This window comes from Oculina patagonica, chromosome 1 (genome assembly GCF_052425735.1).
Source record: "Oculina patagonica isolate OP01 chromosome 1, crgOcupat, whole genome shotgun sequence".
Taxonomy (NCBI): domain Eukaryota; kingdom Metazoa; phylum Cnidaria; class Anthozoa; order Scleractinia; family Oculinidae; genus Oculina; species Oculina patagonica.
The window spans coordinates 28,047,210-28,065,727 of record NC_135758.1 but is presented as its reverse complement, the minus strand read 5'-3'; the positions used below and the strand labels follow the sequence as shown (position 1 = coordinate 28,065,727).

The 18,518-nt window shown below is 36.9% G+C and overlaps 1 protein-coding gene and 1 pseudogene across 1 annotated transcript; one reads left to right on the top strand and one right to left on the bottom strand.

The window, feature by feature from the left end:
- The first annotated feature begins 12,635 nt into the window (after positions 1-12,635).
- LOC144663909 (somatostatin receptor type 5-like) lies at positions 12,636-13,800 on the top strand. Its single transcript, XM_078525308.1, has one exon. It carries the CDS (start codon positions 12,832-12,834, stop codon positions 13,798-13,800), a length of 969 nt encoding a protein of 322 aa, XP_078381434.1. The 5' UTR covers positions 12,636-12,831.
- A 1,345-nt stretch (positions 13,801-15,145) lies between these two features.
- LOC144663000 (adrenocorticotropic hormone receptor-like) lies at positions 15,146-16,057 on the bottom strand (annotated as a pseudogene).
- Positions 16,058-18,518: the final 2,461 nt, after the last annotated feature.

Genomic DNA, 18,518 nt, shown 5'->3' with positions numbered 1-18,518 from the left:
AAGTGCCTTTTTCACCCGTGTTGGTATATTGTATTAGCTGCCAGAAAGCTTTAAGTTTGTGCAACAAAAGTTTACAGTTAAGAGACTGTTCAAACAAGGCATACTGGGTGACTGATATTTCATTCCAGCAAATATTTGTTTTTCTGGCTAGCAAAGGCATTTTTTTGGCCTTTGCTGTTACAACGTGATGAAGGATAAACAATTTCAATTTCTAGATTCTCCGAACTGTTACTATGCGAAATATGGAGAGATCTTCATGGAGAATTCATTCGTTAATACTGGAAAAGGGCAAAGGAAAAGGTATAAAAATAAAACAGAGCTCTTTATTCATGGGTGTCATAAAATATACTGATACTCGAAGCAGTTTTAAAATGATGTTTCTCAACTTGCGTGCTGATTAAACATAGCACAGTCCAAAACATATTGCAAGGTGTCGACTATATATTTATATAACCTGCTGATGAAACAACAAGCTCAGTCAGCCACAAAGCAATATTTATTTTAAGAATAAATAAAGGATAGAGAAAATGGTAGGTGTCTTCCTGATAAAAAAAATCTGGTTTACTTGGAAAATATAAGTTCTAGTTGTATGGACATAAATAAAATAGTCTATTAAAATTTTCAGCGTGAAAATGGTCGATAGCCACGTTTTAACTTCATATAATTTCAGTTTTTAGCAGAAGTAACAATATGAGGCATCGTCCCTTTCATAGAAAAAAATGTTTTCCTTTTGCCCTCAATGTCAATTTGGTATGCCGCAAATATTCAGCGAAACGGCACATAACTTGATATAGAGATTGAGCTTGTCATAGTGGCTATAACTATAAATCTGTAACCTTTTCTGGATAAAAAAAGTGCGTGATGCATTGTCTGGCAAATTCACTAGATAGAATATTCGGTTTAAGGGACAAAGTTTCACCGTTCGAGACTTCAACCGCCGACTGCCGTATGGTAAGACACAGGCTGGACCCTTTGAAACAGGGCCGTTTATATAAATAGGTAAAACCCAGCGACGTTTATTGCTTGCGACTCTTTCGACCGATGAATCTATGATTTCACTTTTCCTTTCTTTTTCTCAGGGCTTGAGAATAAAAACATTTCTTAGATATGGTGGACTTTGGCTTGTTGTGTTTGCATATTCTCTAATCCGACATTTTAAAAATGTATAGCAACCAACAAAAGAAGCAAAAACTACTGAAAGAAGCAGGGACACATATAAGGGAGCAAAACTCTTGGGGCTTTCTATGTCTTGGTAGTTAAAATAAAGCTTACAGCACATTTAGCAATTAGCAAGATTCTGTGTTTCTTTAGTTCAAGATTTTGCCTCGCATTTTAGACTGTTTTATTGCCACAAACTGTAACAAAATAGCAGTAAACCTTTATGTAACATTGTGTTTTTAGGACTCAAGATCAGGAGAACGTTTTTTTGAGAGAGAGACTCTTCTGACTCTTCTGAAAACAGCTTGCAACGAGAACAAAATATTGTGACTATTTCGATGTTAATGCAGTTCACCTCTGTGGGGGAACCTCTAAGACAAAAGTCAATTTGGAAGTATAGTTCGTGTGCCCGCCAAATTTATTTCAAATTATAAGTTTTCTGTTATAGACAACTCTGATATCCTGGGCGAATTTTTTTTCTTATTTTCGGTAAACCGAATCAGAGTTTTAGATATACGCAATTATTCTAAAAAAGCAAAACGGATCATTCATATGTTATGTTTGTTGCTACCTTTAAAATATGGAAATATGGAAGTTTTCCAACCGTAAAATTAAAATCAGCAGTTTATGAATATTTTTTACACCTTTCCTCAAACTCGTCAAAATAATACATCGAAACATGACAGTCAGGTTTCAATTTTAATTTCTTGTTGTCTCTTCAGAGGGCAAGCTTAGTGTTTAAGCAAGAAATCCAGTTTTAATCAGTTTAACTACCGATATCGTAGTGTATATCAGGATTCAAGATCGCCTGATGTACATGTGTTCTTTATAGGTCTGCGGAATATCTAATGGACATCCGTGGGTTGGACACATAACTGGCTCTTCTTTTTTCTTTGGTGCAAAGATGTCTTTCTTGGCCTGTTTGATGACCATAACGCAAAGAACAACGTAGATGACGAAGTTTATGAAGTAGATAATGTAGTCACTGTGGATTTCCATCTCGCCTGAAATAAAAAGAAAGAAAATTAAACCGGACGGAGACGATAATTGAGTTTTACTCTTCTCGCTCGAAGATGGGTCGCTGGTGTGTCGACCGGCGCGTTCCGATGTCGGTTGATGTGATCGGATTCGTTACCTTACCCGTGGATAGTTCGTTGCTCGGAAAGTAAAATAAAATAAATCTCCAACGAATTTATAAAAGAGAAAAACAAATTAAATTTCCAAGCTACACAAGAAACCTTTCTTTAGAAGATAACATTTCAAATGCAGCTTCTATAATTGGTGTGCCATACGCTTATAACATAAACAACTTTCTACTTTTGAAAGGTGTTTTAACACGTTAAAATGCAAACAAGGAAAACGCAGTTAACGAAAACAGTAGAAACAAAAACTTACAATTTAAAAGATGAAGGACTTGAACAATTCTTTAAACCAGAGCTTTTTTGAAAATGAAGACAGCTGAGGTTGAAATTTATTCGCGTCAAATGCACGTATGCTAATGCCCATAATTACACAACGACGTCAGGAGTAACAGATTAAGAATAGTCTACAGGAGATTGGACAATAGAAGTGAACAATTTCTACGCTCTAGCCATAAAACAAAAGTCTCCTCCCGAAAAGTCGACAAATTAGCTCCAGCAAAAGCTGAAGGAAATTAAAGCAAATTTTAATTGACTTTTTTATATCAAGAAACGCTCGGGCCCAGATGGTCTCACGTTTCGAAGACGAGAAGTGAGAAATAAAGTAAAATATTTGTTTAAGCTGAAGACATCTCTGGCGGTAAAAGAATACGAAGCACTGTGTTATCTATCTATATTTCTTAGTGTCAAAAAGAGAGTCCTGTAGGCTTAAGCGTCTATTAGTGCACAAAAACGAAGAAAAAACAAAAATGAAATGATCTTGCAAACATTAAGCTAGCAATTTTTGGACTTATTTGTTTAACTTTGTGTATAGGCGTACCAAAACGCTCTCTAAATAAACTATTTTGATTTTAAAGTAAACACAATTAAGCTGTGAGTCGAGTAATCTTCAATCTGGGGGAAGTTTTCGAATTTGCCTCGCCAAATCGGCAACGATCATATGAATATTCAAAAGCAAAACACTACTTTCCTATTCGGAAATCAAACGCAGTTTTATAATTTCGATTATAATTGCAAACGATTTTATACCTTTTTTTTCTAAGAATGCTTAAAACGTAACGAACGAACGAACGAACGAACAAAGAAAGAACGAACGAACAACGAAAGAACGAACGAAAGAATGAACGAAAGAATGAACGAAGAAACAAAAGAACGAACGGACGGGTGGGGATGATTTGGACAGTTTTTGTAAAACTTTAAGATAAGTCGGGAAAAATGACTAAATATGCGTTAAGTTTGAACTCGTTTTCATAAAGCTCTCTTTGGTAATAAAATGCGATAAAGGCTGACGAAGGCTTCAGCACAAGCAGAAGGGTTTGAAAATAGTCAGCGTCAAACAATTAACTTACAACCAGAACGAGAGCATTGGTACATATATTTATTTCTTTCATTTCCCCCACTTAGCTTCTTCTACAAGTACAAACAATTGAAAAACCTTTTTCTTTTCAAATTTGACATTGAGGTTTGAAAGTCAGAGTATAGTTCACATCTAAGAATTAAATTCAGTTTACAGGTGTTCACGACAAGTGCATGTTAACGACGCCGCCACAGCGACCAGTATTACAAAGTTTGTGTTTATATACAGTATATATTCACTGCAGTTTCCATTTTGTCAAACTGGAAGAAGTTCAAAACTTTACAGCTACCCTGTCAGATTGTCTTCTTAGTTTTTAAATCCGGAGACTTTATCTTCTTTTCTTCTGGAAAATACGATCGCCAGATATCTTTCACGAGTGGCCAGCATTCTCGAACCAAGAACACTCCAGCAATAGTGTAAAATACGACGATACAAGTCACCATCAGGCGAACTTCCCAAGTTACTTCGTCATCCGAATAACGAGACATTATTTACTCGGTTAACTTCTTGTACTCTCTTAAACGCTGAATTTAGTAAGACAATAATCGAGTGCACCAGCGAACTAAACTATAGAAGCCGTTCCCAAGATCAAAGATTGTCCATGTCGTTGCTGTTTTCGAAAGTTAATGCTTATTCCACAAAAAATGTTGTTTTTGAGGTTTAAGCGGCTCAGTTTCTTCCAAAAGATATCCCAGGCGATTCGGTTATCCTTGTAGTTAGGGTAAGCCTGCAACCGCTGGATAAATTCTAAAATTTCATCTGTAATATCTGACTCTTGTCAGCATGAAAGTTGTTTCCCTGCATCCCTCTTAAGATATACTCATTTGTTTTAACCAATCAGGGGAAGCATTTCCCTATCATCTAAACAAAGAGCAGTTAGAAGTGTTGGCTGCCGTGTGAAGCGTCCCCCTTAGAATGCAAATAATATAAATTTAAATTCAAATTTTGACAATCGTTGGTAACAGGCAAACATCTGTTTCATAAGTTTATTGTTTATATACAGTTTCCAGTTTTCTTAAATATTGCATCTCAAAAGACCTTCTAATTATTTCAACTTTGATATGGTTGAGTATTGTTAAGAGTCTTTCAAAAATGATTCATTGAAAAAATGTTAGATATATAGAAAAATGCTCTTAATTTGGGACGCTATTAACTCTTAAAAGGGGTTCATATTTATTCTTTAGGCGTGTGGTAAGGGTAAAGGTAAAGTCTGCATACGAGCGTAATGGCGGTTTCCGTAGCATGAAGCAACCAGGAGTATTTCTACTCCTCCCTGGATGTGATGCTAGTCCATCGCGTTTTCCACATGGGAAAGGGGCACAGATAGATATATAGATAGATAGATAGATAGATAGATAGATAGATAGATAGATAGATAGATAGATAGATAGATAGACAGACAGACAGACAGACAGACAGACAGACAGATAGATAGATAGATAGATAGATAGATAGATAGATAGATAGATAGATAGATAGATAGATAGATAGATAGATAGATAGATAGATAGATGGATACTTACGAAAACTACATTAGTTGAATAAGGTTTCTTTTTTTCAGTGGAGTCATTTTAATTGATCGTTCTTTTGATAATGAGCTCACAAAATCAACTTTTATTTCACTAAGCTATTCAGCAGAAAGTAAAATTCCAAATTTACCAATTAAAAGTTCTCGAGTGAAGCGAGTAAGAAATGTGAGGGTAGACTAATAACCAATGATGAATGTCAAACATTGTTAAAACTTGCCCATAAGGAAAAACTCCTGGAAATGATGTTTTTAATAACAATTTTGCAATGTCTTTGGGTCATCAATCGCAGAAATCTCGGTTGAATATCTTAGTGACGCCTTTGAAAAAAGAGAGATGTTTTATTGGCAGAGGCAGGGTGTATTGACACAAGGATTGTTGAAATTTTACCAGAGATAATTCACAACGGCTAGACAAGAAAATGTAAGAAAAAGTTTCAGGTCGATACGTAGGGGACGCAGTTTTTAATTTTTATCTTTATTTAAACTTTAAAAAGGTCAAAAAAGTAAATAATTTCGTTTTGGCCGGTACATATATTTTCAGTCTTGTAATTAAAAATTTGATCTTACAGTGATATTTACCGGTAACAAATATTTGAGCCTCATTAGTTTTGTCATTCGAGTTTATCATCTGTTTAACAAAAGAACTCTGTTGCAATAGTTAATCAGTGTTTGGCTTATACATTGTAAAACTGTGCATTTAAAGTTTCTATAATACCAAAAATTATGATGTTATCCAGAGGAGAAAAAGGAAATTCAGTTTTTTAAACCGCTCCTAGGTGAGCAAGTCAGAATCTAGACTTGTTAAGGTAGATGTTTGAGCTTTAAGATAACACTTTTATATGCAAACAAAATCTACAGTTTTGTGTGGATGTGTTTCTCTTGAATTTATCAATTAATGAATATTATATTATTTATATTTGGAATTAAACAATTGTGGTAAGAATAGCTAACTCCAGGCGCTTAGTCAAGCAACAAGCTATGGTAAAAAGAAATTAAAATGTCCTTCAAGCATATATTTTTTCTACACATTTTCGTTCACGATCTTTGGTGGAGCGTGGTCCGCGTAGAGTTATGGAAATCATCCAAAGGCAACCGCTATATTACTGCAATTAAGATCGTGGGCACTGATTAATTACTTCGGGGCGTAGCCAGCTTTCTGGATTTGTGGGCCTAGTCGCCTCTGGGGGGGCTGGGGGGGGACGGGGGGTCCGGGGACATGCTCTCGATAAGTGAAGACTTCCAAAAGTGCAGTTTGGCAAAAACTGTATTTTGACATTTTGTTACAGAGAATGGACCAACTTTCACTCATTGCTAAACATATATACGCACTTGCCTTAACGACATATACCTATCACTTGACTACTCAAGATGTCACCCGAGTTTCTACGTGCTTGGGTCTTGATCAATTGCGATATTAAGCTATATTAGTTGCGATATTTATGATGCATATTGCTTTCCATTTCCTCTTGAAAGTGCTTTTAAGCCTGAATTGCTCTCTATTACACATTTTAAAAATGCGATAGGGTAAGAAATTTGTAGGCCCGGGCTTAAAAGCCTATAGGCTAGCTAACCCCCGGAGTCTAGTTTGAGCATAGAGTTCCCTGGATAGCTGGTCCCTTTTAGCGACTTTATACGCGCGGAAATATCACGTGCATCAGCCTTTAGATCAGTTTATCGGCTGAAGCATTAAGATGAAGAAAACTGGTACTTATGGTATTATTGTGTTTAAGGGGGGAAAAGACAAAAAGGCGGGAAAGAAGTTTTTCTTTTAACACAAATGCTGCGCGGGGAACAAGTAATCATCTTTTCTTAAATGCGATGGTTTTGACCAAATGTGAACTAACTCCTAAATTTCCCGATCTTGTGCGGTTCAGTTGCTATAAGTTATAACTTTCCTAAGAATTTCTGCCCATCAACGACCACCATGCCTTGACAAAACGGGAAGTTGCCTAAAGGAGGAAAAACTGTTCTTCAAGAGTACTTAAACCACCTAGCTCGCCACTTGACCTATATGAATGACTTGACCAGCTGTCAAACCAAGAACGGGAGATCACTTTCTTCCTAGTCGGCTCTCGCCTTTGGAAGCTTTACAACGAACGGTTTTGTAGATTCAGTACTTTCCTAACATTTCCTAAAAAACATTTCCGTTTGCCGACCGACTTCCTTTTTCCGCATTTGCCCGTTGTTGTAACTTAAATTATGTCTGAAATCACCGGTAGAACAAAACGGTTGTGAAATTAAACCATGCGGACGTTCCTAAAACCAGCAATTTTTTAAAGAAATTAAACCACACATTGCAAAATGATCAAAGCAGTAAAAACATGCTCTTATTTGTAAATTAATCTTTCGTGAAAAAATGCTATCTAAGAATTCATTTACAATGTCCTATTATTACAGGCGGGCACTTTGTCCAAAACAAGAAGAAAAACACTAACGACTAAATCGTTAAAACCAACAAGTATGACAGCTATTAAAATAAGGTCTGTTTTGACAAGAAGCGCAAACGGAAAAAAAGAACTGTTGCATATTATTATATATTTCAGTCAAGCTGAGAAAACAAATGAAAGTCAATCGGTGTGGTTATGTTTCCTCTGCACCCGTCAGAAAAGTGGGGTTTTTTCACTGTGGTCTTCTGAAATGATATTTGTTTTCTTTTTAGTATTACTAAGATAAAGTGATGATTTTCAGCTTGATTCTTCTTACTAGTTGGCTTGGCAATGTACATGACATCGTAAAGAGATTTAGATGAGATAGTAAATAATAAAGATGGTAAAGTTTGAGCTCGGTGATAAATAATAAAGATGTATTTTTCAACAATGACACGAGCATGGGACAAGAAAAATTCTGAGTCCCGACGGGCCATCTACTAGGGCCATCTACTAGGTTGATATGTGACGTGTCACATATCAACCTAGTAAATGGCCCAGCTCACTACGAGTCTCTCGTAGCTCAGTTGGTTGGAGCCCCCAACCGGTATCTGGGAGGCCATGAGTTCGATTCCCGTCGGGGACTCAGAATTTTTCTTTCTCCCATGCTCGTGTCATTGTTGAAAAATGCGTCTTTATTTATATTAGATTTAGATGAGATGTTGATGGCCCTCACTACCAGGGTTCACCACACCTTTTAGAAAGGCTAAGCGGGTTAAACAATTTTAAAACTTAAAAAAACTATGGTGGCCGCCATTTTCTTTCGTTATAAACCATCACTGCGCATCCCGTAAGCTCACTTTTCAGCTCGGGCTGAAATTTGAATGCGATTACATGATGTTGTTCAGCACGTCTGCCCGGGTTGAAATTTCCAGCCCAGTTAAAAAAAAACGGGATGAAAATTTCTTCATGTAATCGCAACACTTTTTAAGAAGATTTCTTCTGGAAGCCGAGCTGAAATCTCAGCCCGGTAAAACCGGGCTGGAGATCGCCATGTTATCAAGCCCCAAAACTCCATCTCGCCTCCTGTTTTGCGCTGGCGTCCAGTTATCAAGCGATTCTTTCCTCGCTTTGAACAATTGTAAAAAATGAGGAAGGCCGTGAGCAGTCAGTATGCTAGCTGGTATCATGTCAAGTAATTTGGTGTAGGCTTGTAGAAAATAATAATGGAAAAACAAAAAACAAAACAAAAAACTATTTTCTCGAAGAAGCATTAATAATAAAACAGATAATTCAATAAATTTGAATTCTAATTAAATTTTAAAACGTTTTCAACTGGTACCTGTCCTTTTAACAATAAATTCTTTGTCAAAATTATGATTTTACTGACGTTTGGTGCAGTATTGAGAATATTAATGCATTTATTCCACAGAAGAATAATTCAAAGTCAGTATTCTCTCAACTGTACAAACTAAACTTGAAAATAAACAGGTTTGCTGTATACAGTAATTACTGGTATAGTAATACTTTTCACGTTGATGAAAATAAAATATTTTGTCGAATGCCAAGTTTCTAAAAAACACGAAGCCGCGCACAGTCTGTGGTCAAAACAATCCTCAACTCCTCCAAGTATAGCAACAGATATGATTCTTCCCATCGTCAATATGGACGTCACACCGTTGGTTCAATTCCTTGTTTTTGTCTCGTATATTGGACTTGTATACGGCCTTTCTGTCGAACTAATTGGAACTAGTCCACTTCGTATGATGTGGAAAACTGGTGAAACTGTACGTCCTCCTATTGAAACCGAAACTACAGAAGAAAATACAATTTCTGATTGAGGTAAGAATGGAAACTTTAAATCGTCGGTCCTTTTCGACGCTATTTATTCAAAAGTTCGCGAAAATGTTTGTTTTTGTTCAGTTGTATAGATATATCACACAACCTTTTAGTAGTTGCATTGCCGGAGACTATTAAGTTAGATTTTTAAAACTGTCGAGCTTGCTGTTATTCGTAAACACAATTCAAACGATTTCCGAAATAGCATAAGTCTTCGTGAGACTTTCATGTAGCGTCCATTTTCTTTGTAAACGCGCGTGGAGAGTCGGAGCCGATATGAATGATAGGAATGATAATGCATTTATATGCGCATCCATTTTCATTGCTATAATAAAGGTCTGCTTTTAATTAAGAAAAATAAAAACCTGAAAACAACATCATGGAGAGAAGGGATTTATATTTGTCAATTCATAAAATATTTGTGATTTTGCCAAAGCAAAATTAGTAAAGCTCTTGAAATTGAGTTATGAAGCGCTCGTACTAGCAATCGCTATAGCAGGCTGAGAAAGATACATTAATTTGTATAATATACGAAGAACATTTTTGTCTAAAGTAAGAAACACCCTATTTTCCTTATACTTTCACCAGCGTTCGATTTGTTTTCATTGGCAGGAAGGGTTTATCGGCCTCGATTTAATATACTTGATAAGATCTTTTACTCGCCTATGTTTACCAATACGCTGAAAATTAACTTTAATTTAGAGAGAGGCCTGAAGGGGTAGAATAAGAACTGTGTTTTGGGCAAATTTTCCTTGGAAAAATTGGATTTAGGTCACTGCGTCTGGGAATCACAAAACAATGGGACTGGGATTTAGGCAAAACTGTTAGGGCTGGGAAATGGGATTTGGGCAAATTTGGGCTGGAAAATGGGATTTAACCCCTCTTCCCCTTTTCAGGTCCCTCTTTAGAGGCCAAGAACGTTTACCACTAATTTCCATATATATCTTTTGCTTATACTTTTCTCTTGGCAGGTTCTGATCATTCGTACCAAAGTTTCAGAAAGACAGGAAAGACACACAACGGCCTGATAAATATAAGCAAACTACACTGAAAGCAATTTTCCTCCACCCGGCTGTGAACTACTTTTCAACTAATCCTTCATGCAAGGACGTTAGGACGTTAGGATAAGGAGCTTATTCTGCCATCAAGATGAAGATTCATAATAAACAATGTTTTTGATAGCAGCAATGCACTGACAAGGGGAAATAAGGGATCACTTTCAGAAAAATTAAATATCGATTATTAACTCGAATGATCAAAAACTGAACAAATTGAAAATATAACACAAACAGCGGTGATAAACATGAAAAATCGCATTTTTATAAACTTGACGTTTCGTATGCTAAGCTACATACATTTTCAAAAGTAAGACCGTTAAAATTTTGGCAACTATTTATATATTGTTATGAAAGGGGTCTGGAACCGAGACTGAGACAATTGATCTTCAGCAGTAACTTAATATTTACATTTAGGTTAATAAAGTAACAACCTCTCACTGCCGACATTGGCATTTAAAGAAGGTTGTAGTTCATGAATGTATAAGGTCTCTTTAATCTTGCAGTGGAGGTCAGTTTTGCCTGACGCAAGGATTTCAAAGTGATCCCATTTGATGTTATGGCCTGTGGTTTTTATGTGATCAGCAATAGCTGATGGATGGTCGCATTTAGTGAGGGCCTTAAAGTGTTCAGTTTTTCTGTCATGCAATCGTCGTTTTGTTTTCCCAATGTAAACATCGTCACAGTCCCAGCAGCTAGCTTTGTAGATGACCTTAGATCGTTGAGAACGGTTGAGGCGGTCTTTGTACGGAAAGAAGGATTTGATGCGGCGTGTGTTCTGAAAAATGATCTTGAGGTTGACGAAAGAGTAGAAGTCGGATACACAAGATTTTTAAAAGTGACTAAACGCCTTAAAAGGCGTTTAGTGATTTGGATGCTCGAAAGACCTATGTAGCTTAGCATACGAAACGTCAAGTTTATAAAAATGCGATTTTTCATAATGTTTATCACCGCTGTTTGTGTTATATTTTTAATCAAGTTACGATGCATGGCTTAAAACCAAGAGTCTATATGAACAAATTGACTTTATTAAAGTGTCAGTGTATTTATAGTACTACTGTGCAAGAAAAGTAAGCGAGAAATATAATGTATTATTTGCGACTTTAGAGGATACCATGAAATGCTCCACAACTCACCCGAGACCCTTGTCCCCATTATATCACTGGGATTGTTCCTCTGCGAAATTTTTTTTAATAAAGTTTCTTTTGTTGGCAATGAAAAGCGCCTTATTTCCCCTCAGGAAAATTAAAAAAAATAAAAATTTCACTGCATGAATTTCTGCGTATTCAAACGGTTTCTGAAACTGACTGCAGCATTAAGACTCACGACTGTTCTAAAAAGCGCTCATTTCAAACGTGCATGAGTCCTCAGCACAGTTACAATAAATCTATTAGTCTGAAAGGTCATTTCAATGCCCAATTTTTATCGTGAGTTCAGCTGGGGTTGAAAACAGGAATCAGAAATGGATTCTGATGATATTTTTATTTTTTTTTTAGGAAATTTGTTCATTGCACCTGCCGTTAATTTATCCAAACTTCTGATTAGTTTTCATTGCTCCATTCAAGCATCAAACTGTCATAAAATATAAATAACTCTTATGAAAGGCTTTTAGCTTGATCTGTCAGCCGTCCTGCGCGCTGCCATTGAAACTTTGATTTCTCTTCAGAAAAGGGCAAATAATAACTGTCACATTCGCACGCTCGTGCTTACTAACAACATGTAAATACGAGGATGGCTGATTTTTTCAAGATCTTCCAAACTCACTAAAGTACTTGCATCAAGCTATGTCAACACAAAATGGCACTTTTGTATTTCTTTAATTCAATAAAGCAAAGAAATCTAGCGTGACGTCATAAGCCTGTTTTTGTCTTCATACACGCCAACAAGGCAACCAATAACAGTGTATGCTATAAAGACAAATTTGCCTAGTACAATTCACGGTAGAATTATTGTGAAGCCTTGATATAAGGTTTTATTTATTTAGTGAAAGGTTAAGTATTTTTAAAGTAAACTTTGTGCACTGCTCCAGTATAGAATGGAAAGCAAAACTGCGAAATTAAAAAGGGGTAATGATTATAATAAAAAAAATTACACAATGGTTTATGACAGCGTCAAGGATGGCAAAAACAGCATAAAAGGGGAATCGTTCAATCACTGTATATCTACGACAAAGACTTTTCAATTAATGAGGACTGCTTGTGGCCGTAAAATCCAACTCTTTTTTTAAAATGCTGTGGGCACAACCAGATGGCCTTTTGAACAAGAGAGTAATTTTACACTGAACATTGGAGGATTTGAATTTATTCTACTTACATCACTTTAATACCCCCACTTGGCTTCTTTGGTTGTTCGAGTAACGTTGTTCTTAAACCACAGAACAAGTCGGAAAATGTCCTACCCACCGTACTCAGCCATGGATTTGATCGTCTTGCCGATCCATGTTTTAATCATACTGGTCGGAACTTTTGGAAACTCGTTAGTTATTACGGTCGTGCGAAGAACCAATACCATGCATACAACCATCAACTTTCTCCTAACGAATTTAGCCGTAGCCGATCTCCTCACACTTCTGTGGCTTATACCAGCAGAGGTCTTCAAATTCTTGGATCATCCCGGCGGCAACCTTGGCAATTTTCTCTGCAAGTTTGTAACCCAAAACAGCCTGCCGATGCTGACATTATCTGTATCAGGGGTGACACTAACAGTTATTTCCCTCGAAAGGTACCACGCTCTACTTCGCCCAATGAGCACAAGATTTCGACTCAACACAAACAACGTCAAATACGGGATCGCTGGAGTTTGGCTGTTTTGTATTTCCGTTTTAATACCGTTTCTTTTCTTCATTGAGTACGAGGAACAATCAAAGACATGTGTAGATAAATGGGACGAAATACCGGGTGGAACTTTTTATTTTGCGTTTCTTGCTATGCCGATGGTCATTTCCCTGTTTATTGTGTGCTTCTGTTATTTTAAACTGATAAAAGAATTGTATTTTAGCAACACCATAATGTCAGAGTCAGCAGCATCGAGCGAAGACGACGCTCGTTCCAAGCGAAAAATTGTAAAACTTCTGTCGATTTTAACATCCGTATTTCTTGCTTGTTTTGCGCCTTACATATCTTCAGTAATAATTTATGCCGCAACGGCAAAGAGCCCACTGCTGTTTTACAAAATCTCTCTTACATTGCTGTACAGTAACTCGTGTGTTAATCCAATAGTTTGCGCATTTCAAAGTTCAAACTACAGAAATGGGTTCAAAAGTGTTCTGTGTGGCTGGAAGCAAAATGGGAGAATCTCGGAACTAAATGTGGAAGATCTTCAACGCGCCTTTCGAGGCAATATTTTTAGGAAACATTGAGAACGTTTTACAAGATCAAGGTTGTGTTTTACAGGAATATCAAAACGTTTGAGTCAGGATCGTACATTAGAGGAATAATCCTCACTCTTGAGATTCCGGAAAATATAATCCAAATAACATAAATTTTTAATTATAACTTACAACTGTACTGAAGAAAAACCCGGATTTTTGCTAAGATACGCTTCATTATCAGAAGAGTTTAAATAAGTGGCAGGTTAATTAGCAGAAATAAAATCACTAAATGGAAACAAAACAAGCAGAAAGAAAGGCCTGTCTGCGAGTGAATAATAACATTCAATACTTAGCAAACGTTTTAAGGCAGGTACTTAACGAAGATTCGAGAAGGCAGCTCAAGAACGTCCTGTGATAAATGGTAAGTTAAGGGAATTTTATCCAGGAAATAGGAAACGTCTGCACGAAGTAGACACTAGGTAATCCAATTTGAAAGAGCCAAATTTGAAACTTAACTTCCGTGTTCTCAAGTTAGACCATCTTATTAATTTCAATTCTTGCTATCGTCTGTCGCCCCGGCTTCCTAGTAATGGGTTCCTGTATGTTTATGATTAATGTTGGGTTGGTTAAATGCTCGAACTGCACACAAGGACAGAGAAAGGAAACGTTTAATGAAGATACCCGAGCCGATATATAAAGCCGCCAAGTATAATTAGTTTTAATTATTCAAATGAGATATCATGAAATATATCGTCACAAGTTACAAAGATATAAAATAAACAAATTTAACCAAGCCAAAAAATGCAAGTGGCGTAAGGACGGACGGACTGACGGGCATCGGAAATGGGTTTACCAAATTTTCTCAGGTATGGGGTTCCGCTCCTAAAGCGCCAATCGGAAAATGAGTGTCGAGATAAAAATGGATTCTCTTAGCAATTAAATAGATATAACATAAACGCCTCACAGTTATTCACACTGTCATCTATTGATTGATAGCTTGAAGAACGCGTGGTAGTACCAGCCGAAGGCAGATCAGTAATTCAGTTTGGTAAATATGCATGCCAGTTTTACGTTTGAAGGTTTTTATTCGTTTACATATACGACAAAATTTAAAAAGATATATTATTTGTGGATTTAAATAGTCGTTAATATTGCTAGCAATAAATGGTTTCGATTCGCGTGGCTTTTACTGAAAACGACTCGCTTACGAGAGATTTCCCGGAAGATACCCTTTAGAATTTAACCAGTAATCGAACCCTACTTGAATAGTATCGCTTTGCAAAGAACTTATAAAGCGCTAGATATCTCGATTTCATGTTCATGAGCCGTCTTTAAGAAACTAGACTTTACAACTTTTTACATCTTCTGTTCATTTCTGTTACATACAGGACCGTCATTCAAATTCATTTGACTTCAGGTGAAGAAATTTCACAAAAGCGCTTTTGAACTGTGGAAGCCTCCATGCGTACAAGTACGGGTAATACCTGAATTACAAAGAACGATTATAATCCCCAAATCCCGCAACCAGTGAGCCATCAAGCAGCTGCAATGTGCGCAAAAATTTAACAAGTAGATCATAACACAGGCGGGTAGGTAGGAAGCTAAAAAGGCGAGAAGAACAATCACCAATGCCTTGGCTGCTTTGCGTTCCATTTTCGTGTCAACGAAGTTGTTTCTTTTTTCTTGTTTGTCGGATTCGGTACATTCAACTGCTCTTCGATCTCGCCAATATGTCGATTGCTCACGCAGGCGATTAAGGATGCCTACATGAACAAAGATGAGAACCGCAAATGTTGACAAAAACGAAGGAATACGCGATGAATCCGACTTTGAAGTATATAAAGGAGAAGCCCAACGCCGCTACCTAAATTGACACCGATGTCACAATGGCGCGTTTGGACGTAACCATTGTTTTATACTTCACTGATGAAACTACGGCCACATATCTGTCCATTGTAAGAGTAGCTAGTGTTAAAATAAAGGCTGTACTTGAGATAAAATATAGACTATGCTGAATTTCAATGTCTACAACGTTTAGTTGAAGTGCTTCGTTGATGTGAAATGCAACTGCCAATGGGTCCATGACTACTCCCACCAGTAGGTCCGTTACAGCCAAACTCAGCAGGAAATAATTGAATGGTGTTTTCAAGTTTCGGAAGGGATCTTTTATGATGGCTAAACAGACAAGGAAGTTGCCTGGAACGGTAACCAGAGCGAGAAAAACTGAAAACGATGCTGTAAAGTAGGAGAGACTTTTTGGAGAAGGAACGCCTGCACATAGATCGTCGGGCGCCGGGAATGTCATCGTCCGAATTGGCAAACCTCCTTTGTTTTGACACTGACTTATATCACAACTCTCTGCTGGGTACGATTTCACTCCTTTTTGTAGCCGTTTTTTACTAGTTGTAGTTTTTTTATTATTTATTCAGGGCATATTTTGACATCAGCAGCATTTGCTCTTGATTGGACGATCCTGATTAAATAAAACTGTTTGTCACCTTGTCGAAATATATGTTGAAAATTATTTGTTACAGCTTGTCGAGCCGGCATGTTACTCTTTAATTAGAATCCAAACTGTAGATGCACCTGCGGAGATATTATATCCCTAAATCCTTTTTGCATGTGTGCCAAGTAAAAAGGTTTTGTTTTCGTGGTTGTTTTTGTTAATTTAGAAAGTAAAACCTTCTTTAACAAAATTTTGACAAGTTTTATGTTAATCGTGTAGAGCACAGCAAATAACGCGACTAAATGTGTACGTTTACCTGTTCGATTGTTTTCTGTTCAATCCAGGCTTGTAATCAATAAACTTTAATCCGCGTTGCTCTAGAACGGGTTACTGAGCTTACATATTCGTCGAGAGTGTAAAATTACTGAATGGATTAAACTAGCTAAGAATTTTTCTATTAGAATACAGTTGCGTTAAACCTGCGTGACATCTATTTTTATTTTATTTTGACTTCTTTCCTTATTACTCTAAAAGAACTATTTCAGCCAAAATCATTGTTTGCTTCAGTTTTTTGTTTTTGATAAAATTAACATGGAGACAAAATTAAAGCAGACCGTGTGGCGCAAATGTCATAGTCAGGTACCCTGGAGTCCAAAATGTGACACCCACGGGCATTTTTGTCTGATTTTTGGCAACATAGCTATTTTTACTAAATCGAGTACGCTGATTTCGAAAATCAATGTTGCCAAGCTTAATTCTTGCGTTAAGATGATGTTTTGATGCATTTAATTATGACGTCATGGTCCAAAATAAGGAATTTTCTTTCCTTTAGCTATTTTAAGCATAATTCATCTAGAAATTCATTTAAAGCATTGTTAGTGTGCTGTAAAAATGATTTCAAGAATTTTCTGAGAGTTTTTCCGCTGTTTCTGTGAAAATCAAGCCCTTTTGTGACAATTGACCACGCCCTCTCAGCAAAGGAGACGTTTTTGAATATTACAGTGATCTTAGTGGGAGACGGAGATAATTTCATACTTTTCTAACAATGAAAACATAGTATACACCTGTATTAGTCAAGAAACTGAAAGAACTGCGCTGCCCTCGTCGTCCCTACTTTTTCAAGATGTAACAGGGCAATCAATTCACTGTAAAAACAGAAGCATTTATAACACAGATATAAATTTATTTTCTCACGTTTCACGTCTGGTATGCCGAATTTTGTAATAAATTTCCATTACGTTATGTATTATCCATGAAACGGCCTGTTTTGGAAAAACGAGCAGATTAAAGCCTGGTTTACACTAGCGACAGAAGCACAAGCGCAAGCACAAGCGCAAGCATAACAGCTCTTATTTCATAGTGAAAACGGCTTCGGCGCAAGCATAAGCACAAGCGCAAGCACAAGCACAAGGATCAAAATTTTTCCTTTTCTTGTGCTTGCGCTTGTGCTTGTGTTCCTGTGAAAACGAAACATCGCATAAGCACAAGAAAATTGTTTACGTCTGGCCGTGTCTGGCCAATTAAAGCACTCGTTCCAGCATTTCAACAAAGTCGCAGAGGCCGCGGTTGATTTTGATAAACGTTTTGTCGAGGCTGTTCGGAGGAGGGGAGACAAAAACACAAAAGACACAAGTGTGGGATCTAGAAGGGAAAGAAATAAAGATATATTCTTTTTTTAAAAAATTATCTATAACCCCAAATATTTCTTTTTCCTCCATTTTGCAGTCGTTTTCGCTTCTTTATCACAAGAGTAGAAGAAACAACAACACTCGACGCCTGAGAGTTTCTGCCGCAATATTTGCCGACAGTACGGAGTCGAGAATGGAGTCTTCTATCTTGTAAACATCATATTCTAATGCCAATGTGCTTATATGCTTATGTAGACGTTCGTTTTCACTTGGCACAAACTACTTATGTTTGCGTTTGTGCTTGCGCTTGTGCTTGCGTCGCCAGTGAAAACCAGGCTTTAACTAAGGAGAAAATAACATAAATAGGACGTCGTATCTTTGAAGTCCCAAGCATTTTTTTTCCTCATTGTATTTCTGCAGATGAGACCTATCATCCACGAAGTAACGCTAGACAACGTGCAGATCACAGTACATAGCAACGCAAATTTCTCAGTTTCATGACCAATACAGATGCACGAATTATGTCTTCTTTTTTGGGTAATTGATGCAAGAAAAGTTTTAAAGTATACATCAGTTCCCACTCATATCAATAAATATTCAGTAAAATCTGACCTTCATTAATGTTCAACTGCCAAAGTCTGATTTAATTTCCTTTGCGTGTTACTTTTTTGGAAATCACACATTGAGTTAAT

Coding starts and splice junctions, on each gene's coding strand:
- LOC144663909 (XM_078525308.1), top strand. CDS start 12,832: ATGTCCTACCCACCGTACTCAGCCATGGATTTGATCGTCTTGCCGATC.